General features: G+C 45.6%; 3 protein-coding genes and 1 long non-coding RNA gene across 5 annotated transcripts in view; 2 read left to right on the forward strand and 2 right to left on the reverse strand.

The window, feature by feature from the left end:
- Positions 1-5,481: 5,481 nt before the first annotated feature.
- On the forward strand, positions 5,482-6,683 carry LOC119293854. The gene has a single exon (XM_037572199.1). The coding sequence runs from the start codon at positions 6,002-6,004 to the stop codon at positions 6,434-6,436; it is 435 nt and encodes a 144-aa protein (XP_037428096.1). The 5' UTR covers positions 5,482-6,001; the 3' UTR covers positions 6,437-6,683.
- Positions 6,684-12,216: 5,533 nt separating this feature from the next.
- Positions 12,217-17,014, reverse strand: LOC119291374 (sulfate transporter 1.2-like). Its single transcript, XM_037570128.1, has 14 exons — positions 16,357-17,014; positions 15,675-16,051; positions 15,531-15,579; positions 15,215-15,422; positions 14,933-15,107; positions 14,777-14,842; positions 14,576-14,689; positions 14,359-14,475; positions 14,139-14,265; positions 13,777-14,063; positions 13,498-13,688; positions 13,338-13,423; positions 13,155-13,231; positions 12,217-13,043 (listed from the first exon to the last, which is right to left on the reverse strand). Exons 1-14 carry the CDS (start codon positions 16,421-16,423, stop codon positions 12,900-12,902), a joined length of 2,085 nt encoding a protein of 694 aa, XP_037426025.1. The 5' UTR covers positions 16,424-17,014; the 3' UTR covers positions 12,217-12,899.
- LOC119291375 lies at positions 12,918-14,772 on the forward strand. Its single transcript, XR_005142371.1, has 3 exons — positions 12,918-13,045; positions 13,565-13,872; positions 14,549-14,772. It is a non-coding gene; the product is annotated as an uncharacterized LOC119291375 (long non-coding RNA).
- Positions 17,015-19,208: 2,194 nt separating the features above from the next.
- The window catches only part of LOC119291376 (sulfate transporter 1.2-like), a 6,566-nt gene continuing 1,983 nt past the window's right edge, over positions 19,209-23,791 (reverse strand). Inside the window, exons 1-15 of one of the 2 annotated variants that reach the window (XM_037570129.1) lie at positions 23,450-23,644; positions 23,217-23,351; positions 22,382-22,777; positions 22,235-22,283; positions 21,931-22,138; positions 21,644-21,818; positions 21,491-21,556; positions 21,288-21,401; positions 21,071-21,187; positions 20,846-20,972; positions 20,480-20,766; positions 20,200-20,390; positions 20,027-20,112; positions 19,858-19,934; positions 19,209-19,746 (exon numbers count right to left, since the gene is read on the reverse strand). In XM_037570129.1, coding sequence (XP_037426026.1) covers positions 19,603-19,746; positions 19,858-19,934; positions 20,027-20,112; positions 20,200-20,390; positions 20,480-20,766; positions 20,846-20,972; positions 21,071-21,187; positions 21,288-21,401; positions 21,491-21,556; positions 21,644-21,818; positions 21,931-22,138; positions 22,235-22,283; positions 22,382-22,729 — 1,989 coding nt within the window. In that variant the 5' untranslated portion in view covers positions 22,730-22,777; positions 23,217-23,351; positions 23,450-23,644 and the 3' untranslated portion in view covers positions 19,209-19,602. Of the gene's footprint in view, positions 19,747-19,857; positions 19,935-20,026; positions 20,113-20,199; positions 20,391-20,479; positions 20,767-20,845; positions 20,973-21,070; positions 21,188-21,287; positions 21,402-21,490; positions 21,557-21,643; positions 21,819-21,930; positions 22,139-22,234; positions 22,284-22,381; positions 22,778-23,216; positions 23,352-23,449; positions 23,645-23,791 lie in introns of those variants that run through there. The other variant, XM_037570130.1, reaches the window with a different exon arrangement.

A 23,791-nucleotide genomic window follows, 5' to 3' on the forward strand; every position in this document is an offset into this window, starting at 1 on the left:
TTTCTTCTCACCCCTCATCTAGAAACCCTAGAAATCTTCTCTGATCCCCAATTTCTCTGCCTCTTGCAGGTCACTTGGTGGGTGTATGGATCCTTCTCAGCAGCCCGATTCAAGGTATGTGATGTTCATAGGTGTGTGTGTTGTTGATCTAGATCTGTCTAGATGTTTGTCTTCTCAAGGATTAGAAATTGTAGGTGTTTTAGATATGTATTGCTGTGACAATCTTTATGTTTGTGGGGCATCTTTTATTCTGTTCTAGTAGGTCTTCAGAGTTGCAACTTGATGTGCTAATTTATTGTGTGATGTTCGCTTCATAAAATGCTCAGTTTTATTGATTGAAAGCTGTATAAATGATTGATGGCTGATAACTAAATTATTGTGTAGTTCCATACTATTAGATCAAGTAGACATGATTTCATACATAACTGAAGAGAACAAAAGGAGAAAGAGGAAAAGGATAATCTTGACAGAACTTTACTTTGAATCGGTACTTCTTGGAATGGCATACCTTATTTCACAGAGAGCACCTCGTGAATTAGGTAGTTTTAGTGATGATGAGCACAAGCACACACTTAGGAAGTATTTGTTGAAAGATATGTATGATGGCTCAGAAGTGGCATGCTATGATCAGCTACGTATAACAAAAAGAAATTTTCATGATTTGTGCATCATGTTGCGTGAGAGGTGTGGTCTAGTTGATAGTGTGTATGTGGCTGTGGAAGAAAAGGTTGCCATGTTCTTGTTAGTAGTGGGTCATGGTCTGAAAATGAGGTTGCTTCGAGGCACATACAAGCGGTCTTTGGGAACTATAAGTACTCACTTTTCTGAAGTGTTAAGAGCCATTCTATCTATGCATGGAGAGTTCATTAAGCTTCCAGATGCTAATGTTCAACCTCCCGATGATTACAAATGGAAGTGGTTTGCTGGTGCACTAGGAGCATTAGATGGCTGTCATGTAGATGTTTCCGTTCCCGTGCCTTCCCAAGGGAGGTACAGGAATAGGAAGCAAGCTGTCAGTACAAACATGCTCGGTGTGGTGGACTGGAATATGAAATTTCTGTATGTCTTACCTGGCTGGGAAGGTTCCGCTTCAGACTCTAGAGTCCTACGCGACTCCATGAGAACTAATCGCCAAGATGCATTTGTTGTACCTAATGGTATGGCTTTTTCTCTTGGCATCTTGTTCTCTTTTCACATGCTACAACCAACCTAACCGACTTGTCTAACGATGCATGGACCAACTTCAGGAACCAACTATCTAATGACATGTTTGCTGAATATGTAGTGGCACATGCAAATTTACAGCAGTAGCGCAGCATGTGGATTAGCAAGATGATGTCTTTTCTTTTGTGCTAGCTAGATGATGGATTGGCAAGATGACGTCTTTTCTTTTGTGCTAGCTAGATGATGGATTGGCTAGATGATGTCTTTTCTTTTGAGCTAGCTAGACGCTGTTATGTTCTCTTTTGTGCATAGCTATTGGATGGTGACTTTTGGATATTTTGTACATCATCATCATGAGAAAGCAATTAATATATGTTCTCTTTTGTTTGTCAATTGTTATTCAAACTTTTTACTTGTAGCACCATGGTTGAAGAGAAAAAGAAGAAGTATAGTAGAGATTACTTGACATGGAATGATGAGATGGATAAGGTTTTGTTGGATGTCTTTGTTGAACATCACAATAGAGGTGATCAAGCCCAAAATGGATGGAAGCCACATGTCTACAATGCTGCTATAAAGGCAATATGTGATAAGTGTGGACTAAAGGTCACAAAGGATAAAATATGTTTAAGGATTAAGACTTTTGACAAGCATTATGCTACAATTAGCAAGATTCTTTCTCAGAGTGGATTTGGTTGGGATTGGGTCAATAACAAGCTACTCATGGATAGTGATGATGTGTGAACAAATATGTTGAGGTAAAAAAATGATGGTTAATTAATTTATTCTATGTCATATATATACATGCAGGCTAATGTTTTACTTTGTATGTGTGTGCAGGCTAATGTGAAGGCACTTGCTACAAGAACAAAGAAGTGAAGAATTGGGAGGCAATCTGCACAATATACTCCAAAGATCATGCAACCGGTGAAGGTGCAATGACAGGTGCTGAAAGTGAAGCACAACCAGCAGAACTAGACGTAGTAGATGTTGAAGCCTCTCCAGAATTGCCACAAAAAAGGCAGCGAACGGGCGATGCTATCTTGTGCATGCTTGGAGACATGAAGGGTTCTTTCCAAGATGCTTTGAAGTCACTTGAGCCACTAGAGCAGCCCAAGGTTACTCCTCCTCTTGAAATCATTGCTGCCCTTGAAAAGATCCCGGACTTGGCTCGTTCAGACATGTTGCGAGCATATGGTAAACTCATCCTTAGTGAACGCTTATTCCAAGCGCTTATGGAGTTGCCCATGGAGTTTAGGAAGGAATGGTTGTTGATGCTCAATGAGAAGAACAACGTTTGACTAGTTTGAAGTTACTATGTTATTGTAATGATGAAAAACACATGTACTATGTGCTTCATTTCATCGCACTTGAATTTCCTATGTTATTGTATCAGACTTGAATTTCGCATGTTATGTCTTGTTGTTAGCTAAATGGTGTTGATCTATAAGTGTTGTTGTTCTTGTTGTATTACTGCTGTTGTACAAATGTTGTTGTTGCTGCTGTGTAAGTGTTGCTGTTGCTGTATAAGTGTTGTTGCTGTTGTATATGTGCTGCTATATATATGTGCTGCTATATATATCTGGTGCTGTTACTGCTGTATAAGTGCTGCTGATGATGTATAAGTGCTGCTGCTGATATATATGTGCTGCTGCTGCTGTGTATGTGCTGCTATCAAATAAGTGTTGTATAATTGTTGTTTTTGGGTAAGTGCATCTTGTTTATAATTGTAGATTGTATTCTTTGTATATAGTCATTCAAAAAATAAATGAAGATTGCATGTATTTTAGTTTCAAACATTACATGGAAGTTCAGTTTTCATCATATGACAAATGAGCAATTCCAATGTAGAGGATGACCATCCAAACAAGCTTCAGAATTGAGGCTCTCATCCAAATTCCAAGTGGCAATTCTGTGCACATCCAAACAACAGAATTCGGGTTCAATGTCAATATCAAAGTCAAGCAGATTTGATATTGGGGCCAATTCAATTCCATGGCCCTCAATATCAACATCCAAACAGAGTGTAACATTGTCCGTCTTGACATTTCAATTCTGTGTTTTTTTCTGTTTCTGCATTTTCAGAATCCTGTGAATGAAGGCCCTAACGTCAATCCATAGAATGTTTAGGTGGCTGCATGCTGTCCAAGTATCTTTAGTTACTCCTTCTCCCTCCCAATGCTTCCTTTGGTTCCGAAAGGGTACACGTACGTACGTTGGCAAGAGGCACTGGTGCCGATCAGCAATGGCGGGGGATCCGGGGACGGCGAGGCATGGGAACCGGGATCGAACCGGCCGGAGGATCGGTGTTCTAGCAGCTGGAGGTATAGCTGAGATGGAAGGCCGAGAGAGCGTGACAGGTGGGGATAACGTGAGAGAAGGAAGGGCCCTCGATCTATCTAGGATCGGGTGCATGCCATGCCATGCATACAATGCATGCATGCATGCACGGCGGATCAGTGTGTAGGTTCAGGGCACAGAGGCTGCATGCCTTCCCGTTGTTTGTTGGTAGTGATCGATGCATGCACCGTACGCTTGCCGAGTCGCTGACACATAATTTCTCAAAATTAAAATTAAAATTGAGAGATGCCGATCCATGCATGATTTGATTAGATCTTACATTAGCTTGATCGAGGTGGCTCGGTAAATGTCATGTCGGGGTGGTAGGTAACTAGCCTCCCCATTTGTGATGCAAATATATATGGTCGATTTTCTAGGCCAAGAGTACTGATCATGATCAGTTTGTACTACTCCATGCACGAACACACATTTCTTAGCTACACACCCAATTCAAGTGATGCACAAGCTAGTGTGAGCATATGATTGAACAAAGGCCCCACCATTGGATTCTGTCGATAATCAAACTCAAGCTGTCAAGCATGGATTAGGACATTGACACATATTAATTTGTATTCGCGTAATTATTATACGACACAAATGATGTAAATGTAACGGGTGATGGATCAATGGATGGCCCATGCATGATGACATAAACATAATTGGGATGGATCTGTAAGCTGTGACACGGCCGGTCCCTTTCTGGCAAACAAAGGAAAGGAAACACCTACGCACAGTACCTGGCTGAACATCCACACATGCACACACATGCATGTACTACTCCTACGCCCGCGCCCACAGGGCCAGAGCCAGAGGAATCAGAATACACAAAGCTTGCTTGTCGCACCAAGGCCAGGTCTTAAAAGTAGACGGAAAAGAGCAAGATATAGTACACATAAGTAATGAGTTTTGATCCTTACAGGAGAGGGAGTAATCATAAATTAATACAGAAAGAGCAGTCAGCATGCAAGGACGGAGCTCGCACTGTTTGTGCCCCTTGTCTTGTCCCGCTTGGCATAGCATGCGATCTGGGCCTACGACTCTGCCATTTTTTTGGGGGGTAGACAAGCATGATCTCATTTTAGAACAAACAGCATAAAATAATGGGGTAACTCAAAACCTACCCCCTGGAAAGCGTGAACTTGCTCCAATAGTCCAACCGCACCGAGTAAAAAACAGAATCCGCATGCAATCACAAAGGCTATAGGCTAGGTAAGTGATACGTATTATTTATTTACACCGATCCTTAACTCATCATCTGGCAGGTCGATTGGTTGGAGCACTAACCCCGTCCTTGGCCACACAGCAACCAAACAACAGAAAACATCAAAGCCACCCCAACCCCTACGCACACGACGGCACACGGCTCCACCGCGCAAAACCCCAAGCCATCTAGCGAGCTAGGGTTTCGTACATTTAACTATGAAATCAAGAACCGCAGTGGGAATAGAATGCGCTGCCATGCATGGATATATACTCCTACTCCTGCATGGATCGATGGGCCAGCTTATCTTAACATAACATAACATAACCTTGGTGATCGATGAGGTGATGAGCAGCTCCTGTCCCAATCGAGCCGAGGGTCGTCCACGTCCATGACATCAAACAAGGCAACGATAAAGATTGGGGAACAAGGAGGGCGGGGACAAGGAGGGCTCGCATGCAACCAACCCTTCCGAGTTTAAAAGAAAAAACGAAAAAGAAGAGAGGCGTCAAGGGTTAGAGGACAAAGACCACCACGAAATCCTATACGACCATATTCCTCCCCGCTGTCTCGCGCCAAGCGCTAGCCTCCAGGGCCATTTGTACTACCTCCCCGGCCTCACCCGACTTTAAAAAGTGGCGCCTCACATCCAATCACCAAACCAAACCCAACCGAACCCAACCCCCTACCACTACCACGACCACTACACTAGCGCTAGCTAGCTAGCTGCACGCGCCACACCATCCATGTTCATGTCCATGTCCATGCATACACCCTACCCCGGCCCGGAGGCATTTTCCCGCTTGGACTTTCCACCCCTCGCCCTGATTCCCTTCCCTTTCTTCCTCCTCGAACCGCTTTAGCTTGCCAGCAAAGTGGACGGGCCTTGGATTGGATCCCTTGGATTTGAGCTGGCGCGGAAACACATGCAATCACTATACATACCCAAACGAACGCATCATCATGAGTAGCCGCTAGCCAGTGTGAGAGTATTAGTGCAAGAGGACAGACAATCTATGCTATGCAAACCCCCCATGCCTGATGCCTCCTCCCCTCTCGCATACATATATATACCCCGGCCTGCCCCCTCCAACCTCCCCTCAACCAGTGATCGGCCCATTTGCGGCTTGCTAGCTCCAACCAGACCAAACAGCGCCACCCCTCCCTCTCGCATCGCACACTCGCATACCCACCTAGCTAGCTCGCTCTACCCACTACAAGTGAGCTAAGCCAGTCCTAGCTCTGCAACAAGAAGCACTTGCTGGCCAGCTACTCGTAAGCAAGTCCATCTCTCCGATGAGAAGGCAGGGGCGCAATGAGGCCTCCCCGTCGATCATCCACACGTCCTCCATAGCCCTCCTCCAGGAGCGGTTCAGGAACCTGCAGAGGGTCAAGGAGATGAGGGAGGGAAGGGAGCTGCAGCGGGTGCACCACTCCGCCGACGCCACCGACCGCGCCGGCTCCCCGTTGCCGCCGGCGCCTCTGGACCTTGGCCTGCAGCCGACGGCGGCCAGCGGCGACGAGCGGCCGAGGTGGTTCTTGCACCCGGACCTGGTGCGGCCGTCTAGGCCCCTGCACGGCGCGTCCGCCTACAGCGGGTTCGGCGGGAACGGCGGCGTCCAGGCGTCGCAGCCCGCGGCGGCGGCGGCGAGCTCGTGGGGGGAGGTGCCGAGAATGCAGAATTCAGGCTATAGGGGTGATGTAGACGTGGACACCTCGCTTCATCTGTAATATCGTCTACGTACGTACGTACGCCGTCCCTGCGGGCTGCGGCTAGCTGTTCTTTGGTTATTTTGTACGTACGGCTTGTAAGCTCCGGACTTATTTGCAGTACCACTAGTTATTACCTGTTGGGTTACTTTAATTTGAGCTTTCCCAGCTAGTCACACTACTTTACCTATCTGAACCTTCAAGGTGAGCATATGCTTGCTTACGTAATTAGCATGTCCATTATTAGGATGGTCGATGTTGACACATGCATCTCTCAGAATGCGACTTTGAATACGACTAGTTTCTCTTTATCGAAATACACACGTATGTTCATAAAGACAGACAAAATGACCTTGACTTTGATTGTAAAAAGAACATTTGTGAGCTGTTGTTCAGTAAAATTTTGCACATGGGATCCTCCTATGTGTCAATGTAACAAAATATTGTTGGCCCAAGTTCATAGAGAACCAGAGTAACAACCGATTAACGACAGAGACACTACACATGGGAGTATACGCATAGAAGCGGGTTACACATCTCCTGTATGTGGAGAGGAAATAAAAGATGATATCTAGTCTCATTTCAAAATATAAAGATACGTGCATGTCGTCGCATCAGCAGATTGTTTAGGATTATTAAACGTATTACGTGTTGTCACACGCACACACTACTCAACTCGAAGTATGGCAAGGAGAAGAAACGTCACATGCATCACGCACGGGCTAACTAGTAGTCTACTGACACGAAGTATACAGGCTCCTCGGTCAGGAGCTGAAGCGGATCACGGACAGCGCGTGATCAAAGCGGACGGACAGTGGAACTGGCCAGGCTATTCAATATGGCGTGCCCAAACCGTGATCTCATCAATTTTGAGCCGAGCCGACAACGAATAGTATTTGAATTGAATATACGTACAGGGTGAAGAAAGACCAGAGGTTTGAATCAACCGGAAACATGCCTGCTGGGCATGCAAAAGCATCCCAAGCGTGCTGGTGACTGGCGCACACACACTCAATCAAAACATTCAAGTACTTTTATATCAGTAGTACAACATCGATAGTATTTTGTGGAGCATAGAATGGTCGAAGGAATCGTGTGGCCTAGCTGTCTTCGTCGTTTTCGTGTCGCTTGCGCCAGCAGTACTACTACTAGCTAGCTAGCTAGATACTGACCGGCGTCATTCGCAACAAAAAAAATGAAAAAAGAAGAAGATATTGACCGGTGTCCAGCGAAACAAAGGCTTCTGACGAAGGTCTCCGAAGCAGCGCCACGTGATGAGGCCCCGCCGCCGCGGCCAATGGCTGCGTGGCAGATCGGCTTCAGCGAGGGCATGCATGCCCCGGCAGCAGTTCGCTGCGCCGCCGCAGCGGTTCTTCATCCCCCCCCTTGCCTTTTCCTGCCTCATCGTATGCGTAATATTGGACCTGAACCAGGCGCACGCAGGGACCAATCCATCGTACGCACTGTGCAAGCATGCGAGCTCAGGCATTGCCACAGGCTTTTCGCAGCCTCTTTCAATGCGCGTCACGAGGATCTACTGACCTACTGCATCCGCTCGTGTAAATTAACCGCGCGCTTCCTGTGGTGTGCTGTGCAGTCAGGCAGGCAGGTAAGCGACCAAAGCTGGGCTGGAATATGGCAACGTTGCGGAGCAGTCGGCCTCGCTATAAGCTCCACACTTCTCACTGCTCAATTTACCCGCATGTCCCCTGGAGGCTGGAGCCATGGACATGGAGTTTTCACTCTTGAATGTTGTTGGGTCACGGATCCACTGGTGCACCATGAAAATATACGACCTTACTTGCAACACGCTCAGATTCTGCTACAGGTTTTCGACTCAAACTCTCCAAAGCTGCAACCATGCATGAAAGCCCAAAACAAGTTTGGTTACTCTTTCTTTCTCAGACTCAAGTATTGGTACATGCTGGTAACGGCCAGCAGCATAACGGTTTCTGAACCAATTGGCGTCCATGAAATAAGTTTGGGCAGGTCAGTCCACTGAATGAAATAGCGGTGAGCATGCATCTTTTTTTGCGAGTGAGCATGCATCTGTTCAACTCGAGGTGACCTGGCATCGCAATTTGTTGTTCATGCTGAATTGCCAAAGGTAGAGTTTACACTCAGCTCTTGCGTAGTGATTACTGATGCATGAACCAATATAGGCGATATATCAGCATATTTAAGAGTTCCAGCCATACCCTGCTTAGCTAACCAGTAGCTAGAAATGGTAGGTGTTGATGCCCCCAGTAAACGGCTGGAGCTTCTGAGGATGCAATAGGAAAAATTCTAGAAGTTCGAAAACACACAGAAAATTGGTTTTCAGAACAGATTCTAAACCAAAATATATGGAGTATCAGATTTTCATGTGCTAGGACTGGTATCGATCCTAAGACCGATGAACGTGACACGTTTGGGGGTACAGCTCCGAGGAGCGAAGGTTGGCCGGCCATGGTGCCGGGGATCAGAGGGAGGGAAGGTTGGGGACGGGGATTAGATATTTACTACTCCCTCCGTAAACTAATATAAGAGCGTTTAGATTACTACTTTAGTGATCTAAACACTCTTATATTAATTTACAGAGGGGGTACTAGTTTATTCCCATCTATTCGATAATCCTTATGAGGTACATGGTGTCCCTTTTATAGGGAAGCCTCGACTTAATAATGCCTAAGAACAGAATCTCGACTTTCCTAACAAACCATATATCTATCTTGCTAACTGAACATATCTTTCCAACTAACTAGACATCCTTACTAATCATCTTCACTAATCATCTCCAATGGACTAAGCGAGAGATCTAGGCCTCTGACATTACAACACCCTTTTTTGAGCAGCTCGTCGTCAAGCTGCGGGGGTGGCCATCGTTAAAGCCCAAGGAGGCCCCAAGTTGTTGACATGTTGTGCCTGCTGCATTCATACATTTATGTCAGAGGCTTGCGTGCTGCTTTCCATCGTGTTGGCTTGCATAGGAGCACCGTGGTCCGCCCCTTTGGCCTAAGTAGAAGCTAAATCCCAACAAGGCATGCTCATATGGGGAGGCTCATCTGGTTGAGCTTACCCACCTGCGATGGCTCTAGCAATAGCAAGACCAAAGGTGGCTGATTTCCCATGCCCACAAGCAGTGAGCAAGGCAACCATGCTCGCAACTCGCAAGGGACTTGTCCAAATAGAGTCCAGGAAATTGGTAACAGCTTTACACTGTGCATATGTTTTCAGTCTCAGTTTATGGCAGGGAAAACAGCTTTTTTTTATGCCTATGCAAAATGCGGACAGTGTAAGAGGTATATCACCTGATGCATCTTGTACCACTTTCCAATTAAAGGGCCAATCGGGAAGTATTCACGGAATTGATCTTTTGGGTCTTCCAACTCTGGCTCCCATTTCTGACAATCCCTAGGAATCCTAAACACAACCAGAATCTTGAAGGTATTATGCATCACAACTTTACAGGACAATCACAGGATATAGGAAATTAGGATTTAAGCACAGGAATTGAAGTCCGTACCTGCGGTTTGAAATAGAGGTTGGTAATCAGTGATTCAGTGTTAGAGTGCAGAATGATGGGAATGTTCAGCGTGTAACAGCTAAACTGGATATGAAACTTGCTGCACATAGGCATTCTTTGATCTCACTGGAAGCACAATGCGGAAGCCTTGCGAATAGATAACAAGGATCGAGGAAGACCAAGTAGCAAAACAAAGAAAAGGTCCCTCTAGCCATCTAATTCACTCCAGATTAACAGCTCTGGCACATGAGGCATCACAAGAGAATCCCAAATTGCTGCAGTGCATCAAGTCCAGCTGATTCTATGGCTACTCTTTCAATGCTTCCCTTGCTACAATTGTGCACATACAGAAGCTAGGCGTATGATGATTTTTTTCCCATAATGTGCAGAAACTCCATGCACAAGTCTTTGTATCCGGCCCCAATCAGTCCATTGATGAGAATAGTCCATACAATGTCATCAAAACTAAAATTCCTCGATAGCATGTCTTCAAAAACAAATTGGGCTTCATTTCTTCTATGAAATTGGCATAAAGCACATATTAGTTCTTTATAACCAACAAGGTGGAGTTCACGACACTGAGCAGACATATGTCTGAATACATCCATAGTCAGGTCAACTTTCAGGGCTCTCAAAAGTGAAATAACAACTAATTATATGCCTCCTGGTTTGGGCATAAACCCTAACCAACCATGCGTCTGTACAGCTTCTCTGCCTTAAACCATCTCTGACTTCTGCTTAATCCAGAAAACAATGCATCATACAACTGTTGAGATAGTCCAAGATCCAGTTCTGCTAATTAAGAACAGAAGACTGAAATTTCATCTTTGCCCTCCAACATATTGATCAGCATGGATATTGCCTTATCGGTATTACCAATTGTGCAATAGCCCTTGATCAGTACATTGTATGTCAGTCACGGTGTTAGGTAAACAACCATGTCCCTGCATCACATTACAAACAGTAAGTGCAGAATCCATTTTTCTTTTATCCTCCAACTGTCTACCAGAACATTCATCAAACCATTATATGTCACCGTATTAGGGAGCACACCATCTCCTGCCATCCTATGAAATAGTCTAATGGCCATCCTTGACACACACCACCCACCTATAAGTGATTTTTTTTGACTGAATAAGTGCCCACCTATAAGTGATGTGCACGTATACACAGTTAGTCTGCATGCCTTCTTTTTCATATCAACAAACAGCTTCCAGGCATCTTGAATGAATGCAGCCTATGTCACATATAATGCAGCAATAGGGACAGCAAAACACCACACCGGTGTATTTTGCCAATCAAACCCAATGCCTCATTCACCTTCACACTACTGCACAGCGTATTGACTAGGGTTGAGTATGCCACGGCGTTTGGCACACACCCCTCCTTATCCATTCTATTGAAAACCCCAAGAACAATTGACGTGTAGGTGGAATGTGCCGGGCTTCATCCTAGACCCAGACATCTCGTTCATGATAGACTCTGCATGCCTAACATTACCATCCTTGCACAATGCATTGATCACGGCGCTATAGATAAGTAAATTTGGCTTCAAACCCTCTCTGAGAAGCTGGTGGGTACCTGTCCATGACCGTGGCCGTCATGTTAGAGCCTGCTCAGGTGGATCAACAGGGTGCTATACGCGAAGAGACCCATCTTGGGCCCTCTGCAGCTGAGAGGCTGCGACGCGGGCGGCCTGCGTAGGCGTGAGAGCGGCGAGCAGGGTGCTGCGGTGCCAATCCGCAGGCGGCCTGTGTAGGCCTTTGCGGGCGCGCTTAATCAGGGCGGCTGCTCGAACATTGGGCGGAGAGGAGCGGAGGGAGGATGGGTCTGAGAGGGGAGAGCGGTCTGAGGTGGGCGGCGGTGGCGGCGCGTGTGAGGACGGAGAGGGGAGACGGTGGCGAGAGGTGGGAGCAGCCATTGGGGGAGGAGTAGGAATTGGAGGCGGGGGATTTCCATGGGAGGGAGGGAGCTCCACGAAGAAGAGAAAAGAGAGATATGGGCCGTCGGTGTTATTCTCAGGCCCAAACTTAGTACCACGGAACGGAAAACATAGGCCCAAATTGTGACCACGGGGGGACCCCTCAAAAAAAATATTTGTGACCACGGGGCTCGTCGGCCGCACCCGCACGGCACGGGCGCCACCGCGGCAGCCGAGGCATTGGCGGCGCAGGCGAGCCAGCCGCTGTTGTCTCGTCCCGCCGAGCAAGCGCGTCTGCTGCTTCCTACTGTGTAGCGTCGGAAAGCGGACGGCGGCGACGATTAATCGGCTCGTGCTGAACGGACTAGTGGCGGCGGCGGCGGACGGAGACGGTGAGCTCACCTATCTCGGTGCTTGGCTGCGGTGGTCAAGCAAATTTGAGTAAGTACTATAGGCATCGCTACGCCTTTTGTGGCAACAGTGAGCACTCGACAGCTTACACATGCATGCCATTGCTAGTCAATAGCAAAGTTCACACATGCACGCCATGTGTTTGGTTCAATACCCCAGAGCTGAAATGCGCAAGCAAGCAACTCATCTTATCAGAGTACAGTGTTTGAACCTTTAGTATCCTTATTACTCACACAAGTTCGAGCATGCCTCGCAATCTAGTGCACCATACCACTGGGCCAAAATGCCAAACCTCATTATGAAGCCTTCAACTTGAAGTACAAACACTAACAAGATACAGAGGTGTGGATCCAAAGACCGGGGAGAAAAATTACCCCAAAGATGGATTATGATATGAACCTCCATCCAACTGCTCGCTGACACACACCACGACCACGCACACTGATGTAGATGTCCAGCTAGGCCACCATCTTCTCCTTTTCCTCCAACCGCATCTTGCAAACCTGACATGCTCCAACTCTGAACACCTCCATTATTTACCTTTACACAAGCTATGCCATTCACTTGTATGCTCCTTGCTCTATAAAAAACAGCACCAACACATCCCTTTGCTTCACATGTACATCGCTTTGTTAGGCGCATCTTCTTCACACGTTCAGGGCTGACTTCGGAGCAAATTTCTTCACCGCGTCGTCTACAGAGAGGAATATCTTGTCATCGCCAATGAGCTCCGTGAATTTTGCTGACCACAGCTTCTGGATCACTGCCGGCCCGGGATTGGCGAGGATCAACTGTAAGTGGCATACATGGTTTTTTTTTCTTAGTAAAGTGTTTCTCCATGAACATTCTTGCGGTAGCAGCTAGTAGCTGTGCAATTCTGATCATAGTTTTTGGCATTTTACCTGAATTTTGTGCTTTTCAAGTGCTTTCAACAACTCCTCCAAGGCATGGATTCCACTTGTGTCGATATCAGTCACCGCTGTTGGAGTGTTAGTAGATCAGTGTTATAAACCGTTAGCAAAAAAGCAACTAATTAATTAGTAACTTTGTTATTATAAAATACAGTAAATCCGTTGTCTCCTTACGAGATAGCTCAACAATGAGAAATTCTGTTTTGGACAGCTTCTGTTCCTGCTGTTGTTCCTCCTCGTCTCTCAGCCATCTCAGGATTCTGAAAATAGAATATAAGTTCCTATACTAGTAATCATGCCAATAGATCATTAAATCTTGTAAAAAGAAGTTTACCTGTCTTTAACATAATTGGAGTTTGTGAAGTAGATGGCTGAGTCCACTCTGACAATCATAACCCCAGGTACCTTGCTAGCCTCTGGGTATTGTTCAACATTCGTGTAGATTGTTGTCCTTGGAAGGTTACCGAGTAAAGCTGTTCTTGGCCGTGTTACTTGGAGAAGAATTTTGCCAAGAGATATTGCAACCTATTCCATGCAAGATCCACAATCATCAGCGAGGTCAGTAGGAGGATTCAGTTGTAATTAACATGACAAAAATTGTAGTAGTTCGCACCGCAATGAGCAAGCCGTACTCCACTGATGCAAATACGACCCCAAAGAATGCTCCTAGCAATGCCATGAAGTCCATTTTATCAACCTTCCAGATAAGGTACGCCGTTTCATAGTCAACTAGGCTAACCACTGCATTTATGATGATAGAAGCTAGAATGGCATTGGGTGTGTACTTGAACAATGGAGTGATCAACAACAGCGTAAGCATCACTACAATTGCCATAACAACATTGGATATGGCTGTTTTGCAGCCAGCCATGTAATTGACTGCTGATCGAGACATAGAACCTGCAGGGAACATATCTTGTCAGTAGAATGCTATATATGGGGTATGTAACTTTTTTCTACTAAAAATGTAGTCACCTGTGCCTACGTAGCATGAAGTCATTGAACCAACAATGTTCATTGTTCCTAGGGCCAGCATTTCTTTATTCCCATCTATTTGGTAGTCCTTCATGGCAGCAAATGTTCTTCCAATTGCGATTGCTTCCTAAAAAAGATTGCATTGGTTTTGACACATTGCTGGGTATGCTAAAAAAGTTCCATGCAATTGAAACTAAAAAGGCCATAAAGGTTTTGTTACCGTTAAGCCGACCATTCCGGCTACTACACCAATTCTGAATCCTTTTGCTAAGTATGGGCCAGACCAATATATGAGATGAAATGATGGTGGATTGATGCCTTCCTTTCTATCCTTGACCTGCAATTATCCAGTAATTAATCCACATAGGTATCTTCAATTAATTTGTTACTACTGAAATTTCTGATGGCAGAAGTTGCGAGTACTCAAGTTGACTTACAATTGCAACACCCTGCTTGTCTGCACGGGTGATGAACACACAGAATGTGGATACGATCACTGAAATGAGTGGAGCGATTGCAGAAACCCAGAAGAGCTTTTTATTCTTCTTGGCCTGAATTATCCCAGTGGAACAACATGATCATCACAAATAGTCGAGGAGAACCAGGATGAAATTCTGAACATGTAGTATTAATCTTACAATGTATTTGGTAGTTAGAAGAAACGCCAAGAAGGATGCTCCAATCAATATCGTCTGCCAGTTACACTGAATCAACAACAGCACAAGGACAAGTTGATGAGATATTGGTCTTCATGACAAGAGTAACAGAATATATGGAAGGTAGGATATTCTTACCCCATGGTGTACATTTCCCCATACTGATTCCATGACTGAGATGATGTCAGACTTCTTGGTGAATTTTGCGATGCCAAGGAAGCCTTTCAGCTGCTGAAGGCCAATGGTGATGGCTGCACCCGCCATGAAACCAACGATGGCTGCATGAGATAAGAACTCTATGATAAACCCTAGCCTGCAGCAGATCAATCGAGTCGGTTCAGAGACTGTCAGGTGTCCATGCCATATGACATCAGAAACTGGAAGTGGCAGGTCAGTAAACCAGGGACCACCCACGCTCACCTGAAGAATCCGAGCATTGCCTGAGTGATCCCTGCGAAGAATGTCGCGGTGAACGCCAGCCTGCTGTACTCATATGGATTCTTAACCGGATCGATCTCTTCCTGGAGGAGAGTCCCGAGCAACAGCGACAGGACGGCCGCGGGACCGATTGCTATGTCCCTGGAAGTGCCCATCACAGCGTATACCAGAGGTGGAACGAAGCTACTGTCTGCAAACGAAAATCGGCAACATTCTGGTCATTATAGTTGCAGACTTGCAGGAGCAAAACTGGAAATCCTGAAATCTCAACATTGATGAAAAGATATCTTGAACTTACAGAGCCCAACATGTGCTGGCAGGAAAGCAAGCTTGGCGTAACCGATGTCCTGATGTAAGATAGCATGAGAGAGCACATGTCAGAGTACGTTGACAAGCCAGTGGAGGCTACGGTGCTGCTTTGCTAAGTTTGCTAGTTTGTTACCTGAGGTATGCAGAGGCTGGCGATGGTGAGGCCGGCGACGAAGTCCCCCTTGAACATGCCGAAGGTGTAGCTTCTGGCCCAGTCCAGCACCGGAAAGAGATGCACCAGGCTGAGCCACAGCTTCTTGGACCTCGGCTGGTCCTTGTACTCCCGCAGCGGGTCGTCGGCAAAGAAGGTCTCCTTCACCCCTTCGGCTAACTCCGCAAAGAGGCCCTTCGCCGGCGGGAACCCGACCTTGTATCCATGGTAGTCTGTCTGGCGGTGCGACCCTGTCCTGGAGATGTTGCCATTGACGTCTTCACTTCCGTCCGCCATGGTTCTCGACATTGTCGCCGAAGTTTTTGCACTGCACGCCGGTGCAGGATGGGAGTGTCTGTCTGTAAGTGAAGTAGTGAGAAGTGAAGTTAAACATCCATGAACGAGCACATACAAACGCATGAACAAGCACGATTACCAGCTACATGCATGGTGCAAGTAAGGTCTCAGTTCCGAATCAAATGGAATTGTTTTACTTACAGTAAGAAAACCAAGACCAGAATGCTATTCTTCAGAACCGAAGGAAGGAATTCGAAACTTATGCATGAACAACAACAATATATATCAAGAATGGAGCACCCAGCAGGACTGATGTATCATTCAGTAGTCAGAACAATGAAGAATGGAGGAAGGAAGGAGAACCTACACAGCGATGAAAAGCCCTGCTGCTTTTGTGTTGATTGCTCAGAAGCCAAGGAATGTTCATTATACATAGATGCGGAGAAGCTCCCGTCGCCATCAAAGGTCAACTCCTCTTTTTTGATTGGTGGGCTGCAAATTATGAATCTACGTCGAGGATTGCGCCATATTAAACATTGCGCATGCAGAAAACACCTACCTGATGGACTGGTTATTCTCACAGCTCGTCACTCGCTCAACTTGTAAATTATCTTGCAGAACACAACCGGAGTTGAAAGAATGTGCATCTGCTCTATCTGCTGAACAAGCAGACTGGCTATGAGCTCTCCCTGGTGGCTTTCATCTGTTTATCAAGACATCATATCATAACCTGGCTAGTTGCTGTTTACCCTGGCTTGTGTATGCATGCATGCAGACATGCAGTTACACTCATCCTTTCAAGGCTGTTCAAGGGGCCTATTGATCAGAGTCATAAAGGGGATAAAATATAGCAGCATCTCATCAACTAGTAGTTAAGCAATCGATCTGTTTCTGCGACGACTAGCTTTGTCGATCTCCAGTTTGATCCTGCTGCATTAAGCAATCGATCTGTTTTGCGACGACTGGCTTTGTTGATCTCCAGTCTGATCCTGCTGCAGATCATGCTCTGTCGACGGTGCATAATTAGAATTAACAACTGCATTATTGGGGCCTGCCTCGTCCCGGAGACAGCTTGTTAAGTAGAGTATGTTGTAACATGCCATAAGCAGAGGAGCTCGTGCACAAGTCCACAACTACGTTGAAGAAACTAGTATATTTTATCCCCTCTATGAGTTTGATCAGTAGGCCACTTGAACAATCATGGAAAGGATGAGTAACTGCATGCCTACACAAGGCAGCGTTGTCAATGATGTATTGCTGTGTTGTACTGTTGTGCTTCCCTCAGCCATGGATCAAATATTTGGAGGAAATCCTTACCAGTTCTAGTAAATAAATACTACCTCCGTCCCAAAATAAATGTTTTAACTTTGTACTAACTTTAATGCAAAGTTGTATTAAGCTTGAGACACTTATTTTTGGACAGAGGAAGTATGTCTGTTCTATTTCTAGACCAGAGCTGAAAATTTAGTCATGAGTTAACCTTGTGCATTTTTCGACAAAGAGAGTATATTAATATCAAAGATATCAGTTCCACCCAGTCTCTGCACCAAACTAATGTCAAGAACTAGAGACTTCAAGGATGCACACAACCAAAAGGATAAAAAAAGAAGAAAGAAAAAAAGACCCAACCACAATGATCAACCACTCGCAGCAGCCGAACCCAAACCACCACCAATGACAGCATCCGAACTACAAAGGAGGTTCTTCAAAAGTGACGCCTCTAGGAAGCAAACAGTGCACAAGCGCCTTCACTGCCCGATCAACATATCTAAGGTTTTCACCCTGGAGAAATTCCGAGCTCTCGCCAGGTACAACCAATGAAGGTCAGACCTAGAGTTTTCACCCTGGAAATCGAGACTCTTACTCAAGGAGCACCACTAAAATTGAAGTCCCCAAGTGCTGCCATCCCCACTTGCCGAGGCCACCGCTGCCTAATCACCAGGCTCACAGGCATCACGCGTGCGGTTTGCACAAGAACATCGTCCAACAGCAGGACCGTACCCACATAACAACCTCTGAAGCATTGTTTTCATCGCATCCAAGACCCCCAGCTCCGCCGTTACTTAACAGTCTCAAACTCGACTTGAGCCATCGAGATCTTTTGGTCTTCCAATCTTAGCCACCTTGACATTCCCCACCTCTATCAACATCATGGAGTTTGCGGCATATATGCTGATGTACCCCATGGTGTCGATGGAAACCGGAGCTTCACGATGTTCCCCCTTGAAGCCACACGGTTGATGTTTCCGGACGCGCATGACCGGATCCCATCCGGTCCAGAATTCCAGGAGTGCCATGCACCAATCCGTGAAGACCGCCGATGAAGGAGTACGGAACTTGTCGGCGGCCTGATCGAGGACGACCGGCAGTAGTAAGGTTAGTGAGTTGGACTGGAGAAAAACACTAGGGCTGCCGCCCTTCCTTCCTTTTCCCCGTCAGCGTCCCCTCACATGGGACGACCTCCACCTTTGGCGCGCCTCCCCGAGGAAACCCAACCTCCTTCGGAAATAGGGCCTGCCGCCACCGCAGCAGAGGCTAGAGGCAGTGGCAGCAAGGGAGGTCACATTAGACGGCGACTAGTGGCGGCGCTAGGGTTTGGCTCCTGGCATCGCCTGGGGAGCGACATCCAGGACTGAACCGTTCCGCCCAGTTAACCTTGTATGTATAAGCTCATTCGAAGGAAGCGATTTTCAGTATATGTTGTAGAGCTGTATGTGTACCTCTACCAAAATCTTGTGCTCGTCATTCAGGCATTGTGACAATGAATGTTGCAAGGACTGATGTCATGGATTCAGCCCGCCGCCAATGACGATGAGGTCGACGGCTCCGGCGTGGGGTGATCAATATCCCCTCCAACCAGGAGTAGAGCTCCGCTTATCTGGTGATGCTTTAGCTCGTTTAACGTTGGTGTAGTGGAAATGTACTTGGTAATTAACTGTTCAAGTATGTTAGGTTTGATGTTAATGTGGTATTGTCATTTAATTATCCAATGAAATAGTTTAAATGCGTGTTTCAAATGAATTTGTGTGAAAATTTTGTGTTCGGCTTTTTTTTTTTTTGGAAAGATCGGCTAGATGGACAAACTCTATTTCCTAAAAAAGTAAGGAATTAGATTAGAGGATGATGAATACGATGAGGGAGTTTTGAAAGATCGGCTAGAGACGCTCTAATACCCCAAAGCTAGAATGCACAAGCAAGCAACTCATCTTATCGGAGTAGTGTAGGAATCTTTAGTGTATCCATTCCACTCAGCCAAATGCAAAACCTCTTTATAAAGCCTTGAAGTACAAACACTAACAAGATACAATGATACAGATCCAAAAACTGGAGAGGGAAGAAAACCCCAAAGATGGGTCATAATAAACCTCCATCCAACTGCTCGCCAACACACACCACAACCACGGCACACTGATGCAGATGTCCAACTAGGCCACCATCTCCCCCTTTCTCACCAACCACACCTTGCAAACCTGATGCGCTCCAACTCCACACACCTCCATTATTTACCTTTGCACGAACTATGGCGTGTACCTCTGTGTTCCTTGCTCTATAAAAATAACACCAACACATCTCTTTGCATCGCCTGTACAATGCTTCGCTCGACGCACCTTCTTCAGACGTTCAGGGCTGACTTTGGAGCAAATTTCTTCACCGCATCGCCGACCGACAGGAATATCTTGTCGTCGCCGATGAGCTCCGTGAATTTCGCTGATCGCAGCTTCTGAATCACTGTTGGCCCGGGATTGGCGAGGATCAGCTGTAAGTGGCACACATGGATTTTGTTCTTAATTAAGTGTTTCTTCCATGAACATTCTTGCTGTAGCAACTAATAGTTATACAATTCTGCTCCTAGTTTTTGGTATTTTACCTGAATTTTGCGCTTTTCAAGTGCTTTCAGCAACTCCTCCAAGGCATGGATTCCACTCGTGTCGATATCAGTTACCGCTGTTGAAGAGTTAGTAGATCAGTGTTTAGAAATAAATAAATAAAATAGTATTTTCCTTATTATAAAATATAGTAAATCCTTGTCTCCTTACGAGATAGCTCAACAATGAGAAACTCTGTTTTGTACAGCTTCTGTTCCTGTTGTTGGTCCTCCTCGTCCCTCAGCCATCTTAGGATTCTGAAAAATAAGATTATTAGTTCCTATACTAGTAATCATGCCAGTGACTGAAATAACTCAGTAAAATCTTGTAGAAAAGAACTTTACCTCTCTTTAACATAATTGGAGTTTGTGAAGTAGATGGCTGAGTCCACTCGGACAATCATAATCCCGGGCACCTTGGCAGCTTCTGGGTATTGTTCAACATTCCTATAGATCGTTGTTCTTGGAAGGTTACCGAGTAAAGCTGTTCTCGGCCGTGTTACTTGGAGTAGAATTTTTCCAAGAGATATTGCAACCTATTCCATGCAAGATCCACATTCATTAAGCATGTCAATAGGAGGAATTCAGTTGTAATTAACATGACAAAAATTGTAGTAGTTCGCACCGCAATGAGCAAGCCGTACTCCACTGATGCAAATACGACCCCAAAGAATGCTCCTAGCAATGCCACGAAGTCCATTTTATCAACCTTCCATATAAGGTAGGCTGTCTCATAGTCAACTAGGTTAACCACTGCATTTATGATGATAGAAGCCAGAATGGCATTGGGCGTGTACTTGAACAATGGAGTGATCAATAACAGTGTGAGCATCACTACAATTGCCATTACAACATTGGATACTGCTGTTTTGCAGCCAGCCATGTAATTGACTGCTGATCGTGAGAAAGAACCTGCAGCGAACATATCTTTTCAGTAGAATGCTATATTTGTATGGGATAGGTACCAATTTAAAACTACATTAGTAGTCACCTGTGGCTACGTAGCACGAAGTCATTGAACCAACAACGTTCATGGTTCCTAGAGCCACCATTTCTTTGTTCCCATCTATTTGGTAGTCCTTCATGCCAGCAAATGTTCTTCCAATTGCAATTGCTTCCTAAAAGGTTTGCATTGGTTTTGACATTGTTGGATATCCTTAAAAAAAAATCCACGCAGAAAAAATTGAAACTGAAATGGTAATGAAGTTTTTATTACCGTAAGGGCAACCATTCCAGATACTACACCAATTCTGAATCCTTTCGCCAAGTATGGGCCAGACCAATATATGAGATGAAATGAAGGTGGATTGATGCCTTGTTTTATATTCTTGACCTGCAATTAATTAGTGATTAGCCCATATTGTTGTCTTCAACTAACTTGTTACCACAGATACTCTGATGGAAAAAGTGGTATGTAGTCAAGTACGACTTACAATTGCAACACCCTGCTTGTCTGCACGGGTGATGTACACACAAAAGGTGGATATGACCACTGAAATGAGAGGAGCGATTGCAGAAACCCAGAAGAGCTTTTTATTCTTCTTGGCCTGAATTATCCCAATGGAACGGCATGATCATCACAAATAGTCAAGGAGAACTAAGATGAAATTTTGCACATGTTATATTATTATCTTACAATGTATTTGGTAGTTAGAAGAAACGCCAAGAAGGACGATCCAATCAATATCGTCTGCCAGTTCCACTGAATCAACATTGCAATTGTAAGTTTTATGAAATATTTTATTTCATACCAGAAGTAAAATGTATACGAAAGGTATGATATTCTTACCCCATGGTGAACATTTCCCCATACTGATTCCATGACCGATATGATGTCAGACTTCTTAGTAAATTTCGCGATGCCAAGTAAGCCTTTCAGCTGCTGAAGGGCAATGGTGATGGCGGCACCCGCCATGAACCCGACGATTGCCGCGTGAGACAAGAACTCTATGATAAACCCTAGCCTGCAGCAGAGCCCGGTCAGAGACTACATAAAATAGATGAGGTATTCAAGTGTTCATGCCAACATGTCATCGTGAACTGGAAAGTTAACAGGCACCGGGGGGCCATGCTCACCTGAAGAATCCGAGCATTGCCTGAGTGATCCCCGCAAAAAAGGTTGCGGTGAACGCCAGCCGGCTGTACTCAAGTGGATTCTTTACCGGGTCGATCTCTTCCTGGAGGAGAGTGCCGAGCAACAGCGACACGACGGCCACTGGACCGATGGCTATGTCCCTGGAACTGCCCATCAGGGCGTATATCAAAGGCGGGACGAAGCTACTGTCTGCAAAAAGGATCCAGCAAAACTCTGGTCATTCTAGCTGCATGCATATTTGCAGGAGCAAAACTGGGCATTCTACCGTGTTTTATGTGAACTTACACAGTCCAACGTGTGGTTGCAGGTTGGCAAGCTTGGCATAACCAATATCCTGGTGTAAGATAAGACACCATTGGAGAGCGCATGTAAGATAAATCAAACAACTGTACCGTGATTGCTGCATGCAAGAAGAATAGACACCTACTATACCTGAGGTATGCAGAGGCTGGCGATGGTGAGGCCGGCGACCAAGTCCCCCTTGAACTTGCCGAAGGTGTAGCTCCTGCCCCAGTCCAGCACCGGGAAGAGGTGCACCAGGCTGAGCCACAGCTTCTTGGACCTCGGCTGGTCCTTGTACTCCCGCAACGGGTCGTCGGCGAAGAACGTCTCCTTCACCCCATCAGCGAACTCCGCGAAGAGGCCCTTCACCGGCGGGAACCCGACCTTGTAGCCATGGTGGTGGTGAGTGCTGTTGCTGTCTGTGTGACGGCGCGACCCCGGCTGACTGGAGACGTCGCCATCAAAGTCTTCACCTCCGTCGGACACGGTTCTTGGCATTATCACCGACAAGGTTGCTTGTGCCTATGTGCAGATGGATACGTCTGCCTGTAAATGAAGCAGAACATCAATCCCTATGCCGAAAGAGATAATTTACAATACACTGCGAATGGTGACGTTGGATACACATGAACTCTCCATGTATGTTTCTGATGGAAAAATCATCAGCACTACAGATCAAATAAAGCATACACAACAGTACTGATACACAAACGCATGTACATGCATGACCAGCTACATCCACGGTGCAACTAAGCTCTGGACTGAATGAAAGAAGTTACAGTAAGCTAGAAAGCCAAGACCAGAGATGTTTTTCTTCAGAACCGAAGGAAGAAATCAGAACACTCATGCATGAAATATATATCAAGAATGGAAGGACCCAACACCACTGATTTTATTTATAAAGCGGGGCGAAAGCCTTTTTCGGTATAACTGCATATCTTTCGTAACCATGAAGAATTAATGGAACGAAGTAAAGAAAACTCACACAAGGATGACTACTGGAGACACTCAGCCTACAAAGACAAAGGCCTGCTGCTTTGTGGTGATTGTCCAGAAGCTAGGGAATGTCCATTATATATAGATGCAGAGAAGCTCCGGCGCCTGTGATGAAGGTCAACCCCTATATTTTAATTGGAGGGCCAAGAGATAAGCTAAGCTGCAAATTATGAATCTGCGTCGAAAATTGTACCACATTCAGCATAGCGTGGAAACGCCTACCTAATGAATAGGTTATTCTCGCAGCTCATCACTTGCTGAACTTGTAAATCATTTCGGCAAAAACAATCAAACGGTTTCAGCGACAGGTGATAGAAGGAACAATGAAACTGCGTTTCAGTTCTCTCTGTGTTCTTGAATGTGATTGAAGAAAACACATATGGGCCAGAGTGGACTTGAGCAAATGGGTGTATGTGATGTGCCCCTTCATCAAGTTGCAGTTTTGAAATGTTGGCAGTTTTTCTAGCTGAAAAGGAAGGATTTCCTTCCTGGACCGTCCAGTCATGCACACGTTGGCTCAATGTGCAATCGAACTCCAATGGAAAATAGAAAGTAGTGTACGAC

The sequence above is a fragment of the Triticum dicoccoides genome, chromosome 4B (assembly GCF_002162155.2).
Source record: "Triticum dicoccoides isolate Atlit2015 ecotype Zavitan chromosome 4B, WEW_v2.0, whole genome shotgun sequence".
Taxonomy (NCBI): domain Eukaryota; kingdom Viridiplantae; phylum Streptophyta; class Magnoliopsida; order Poales; family Poaceae; genus Triticum; species Triticum dicoccoides.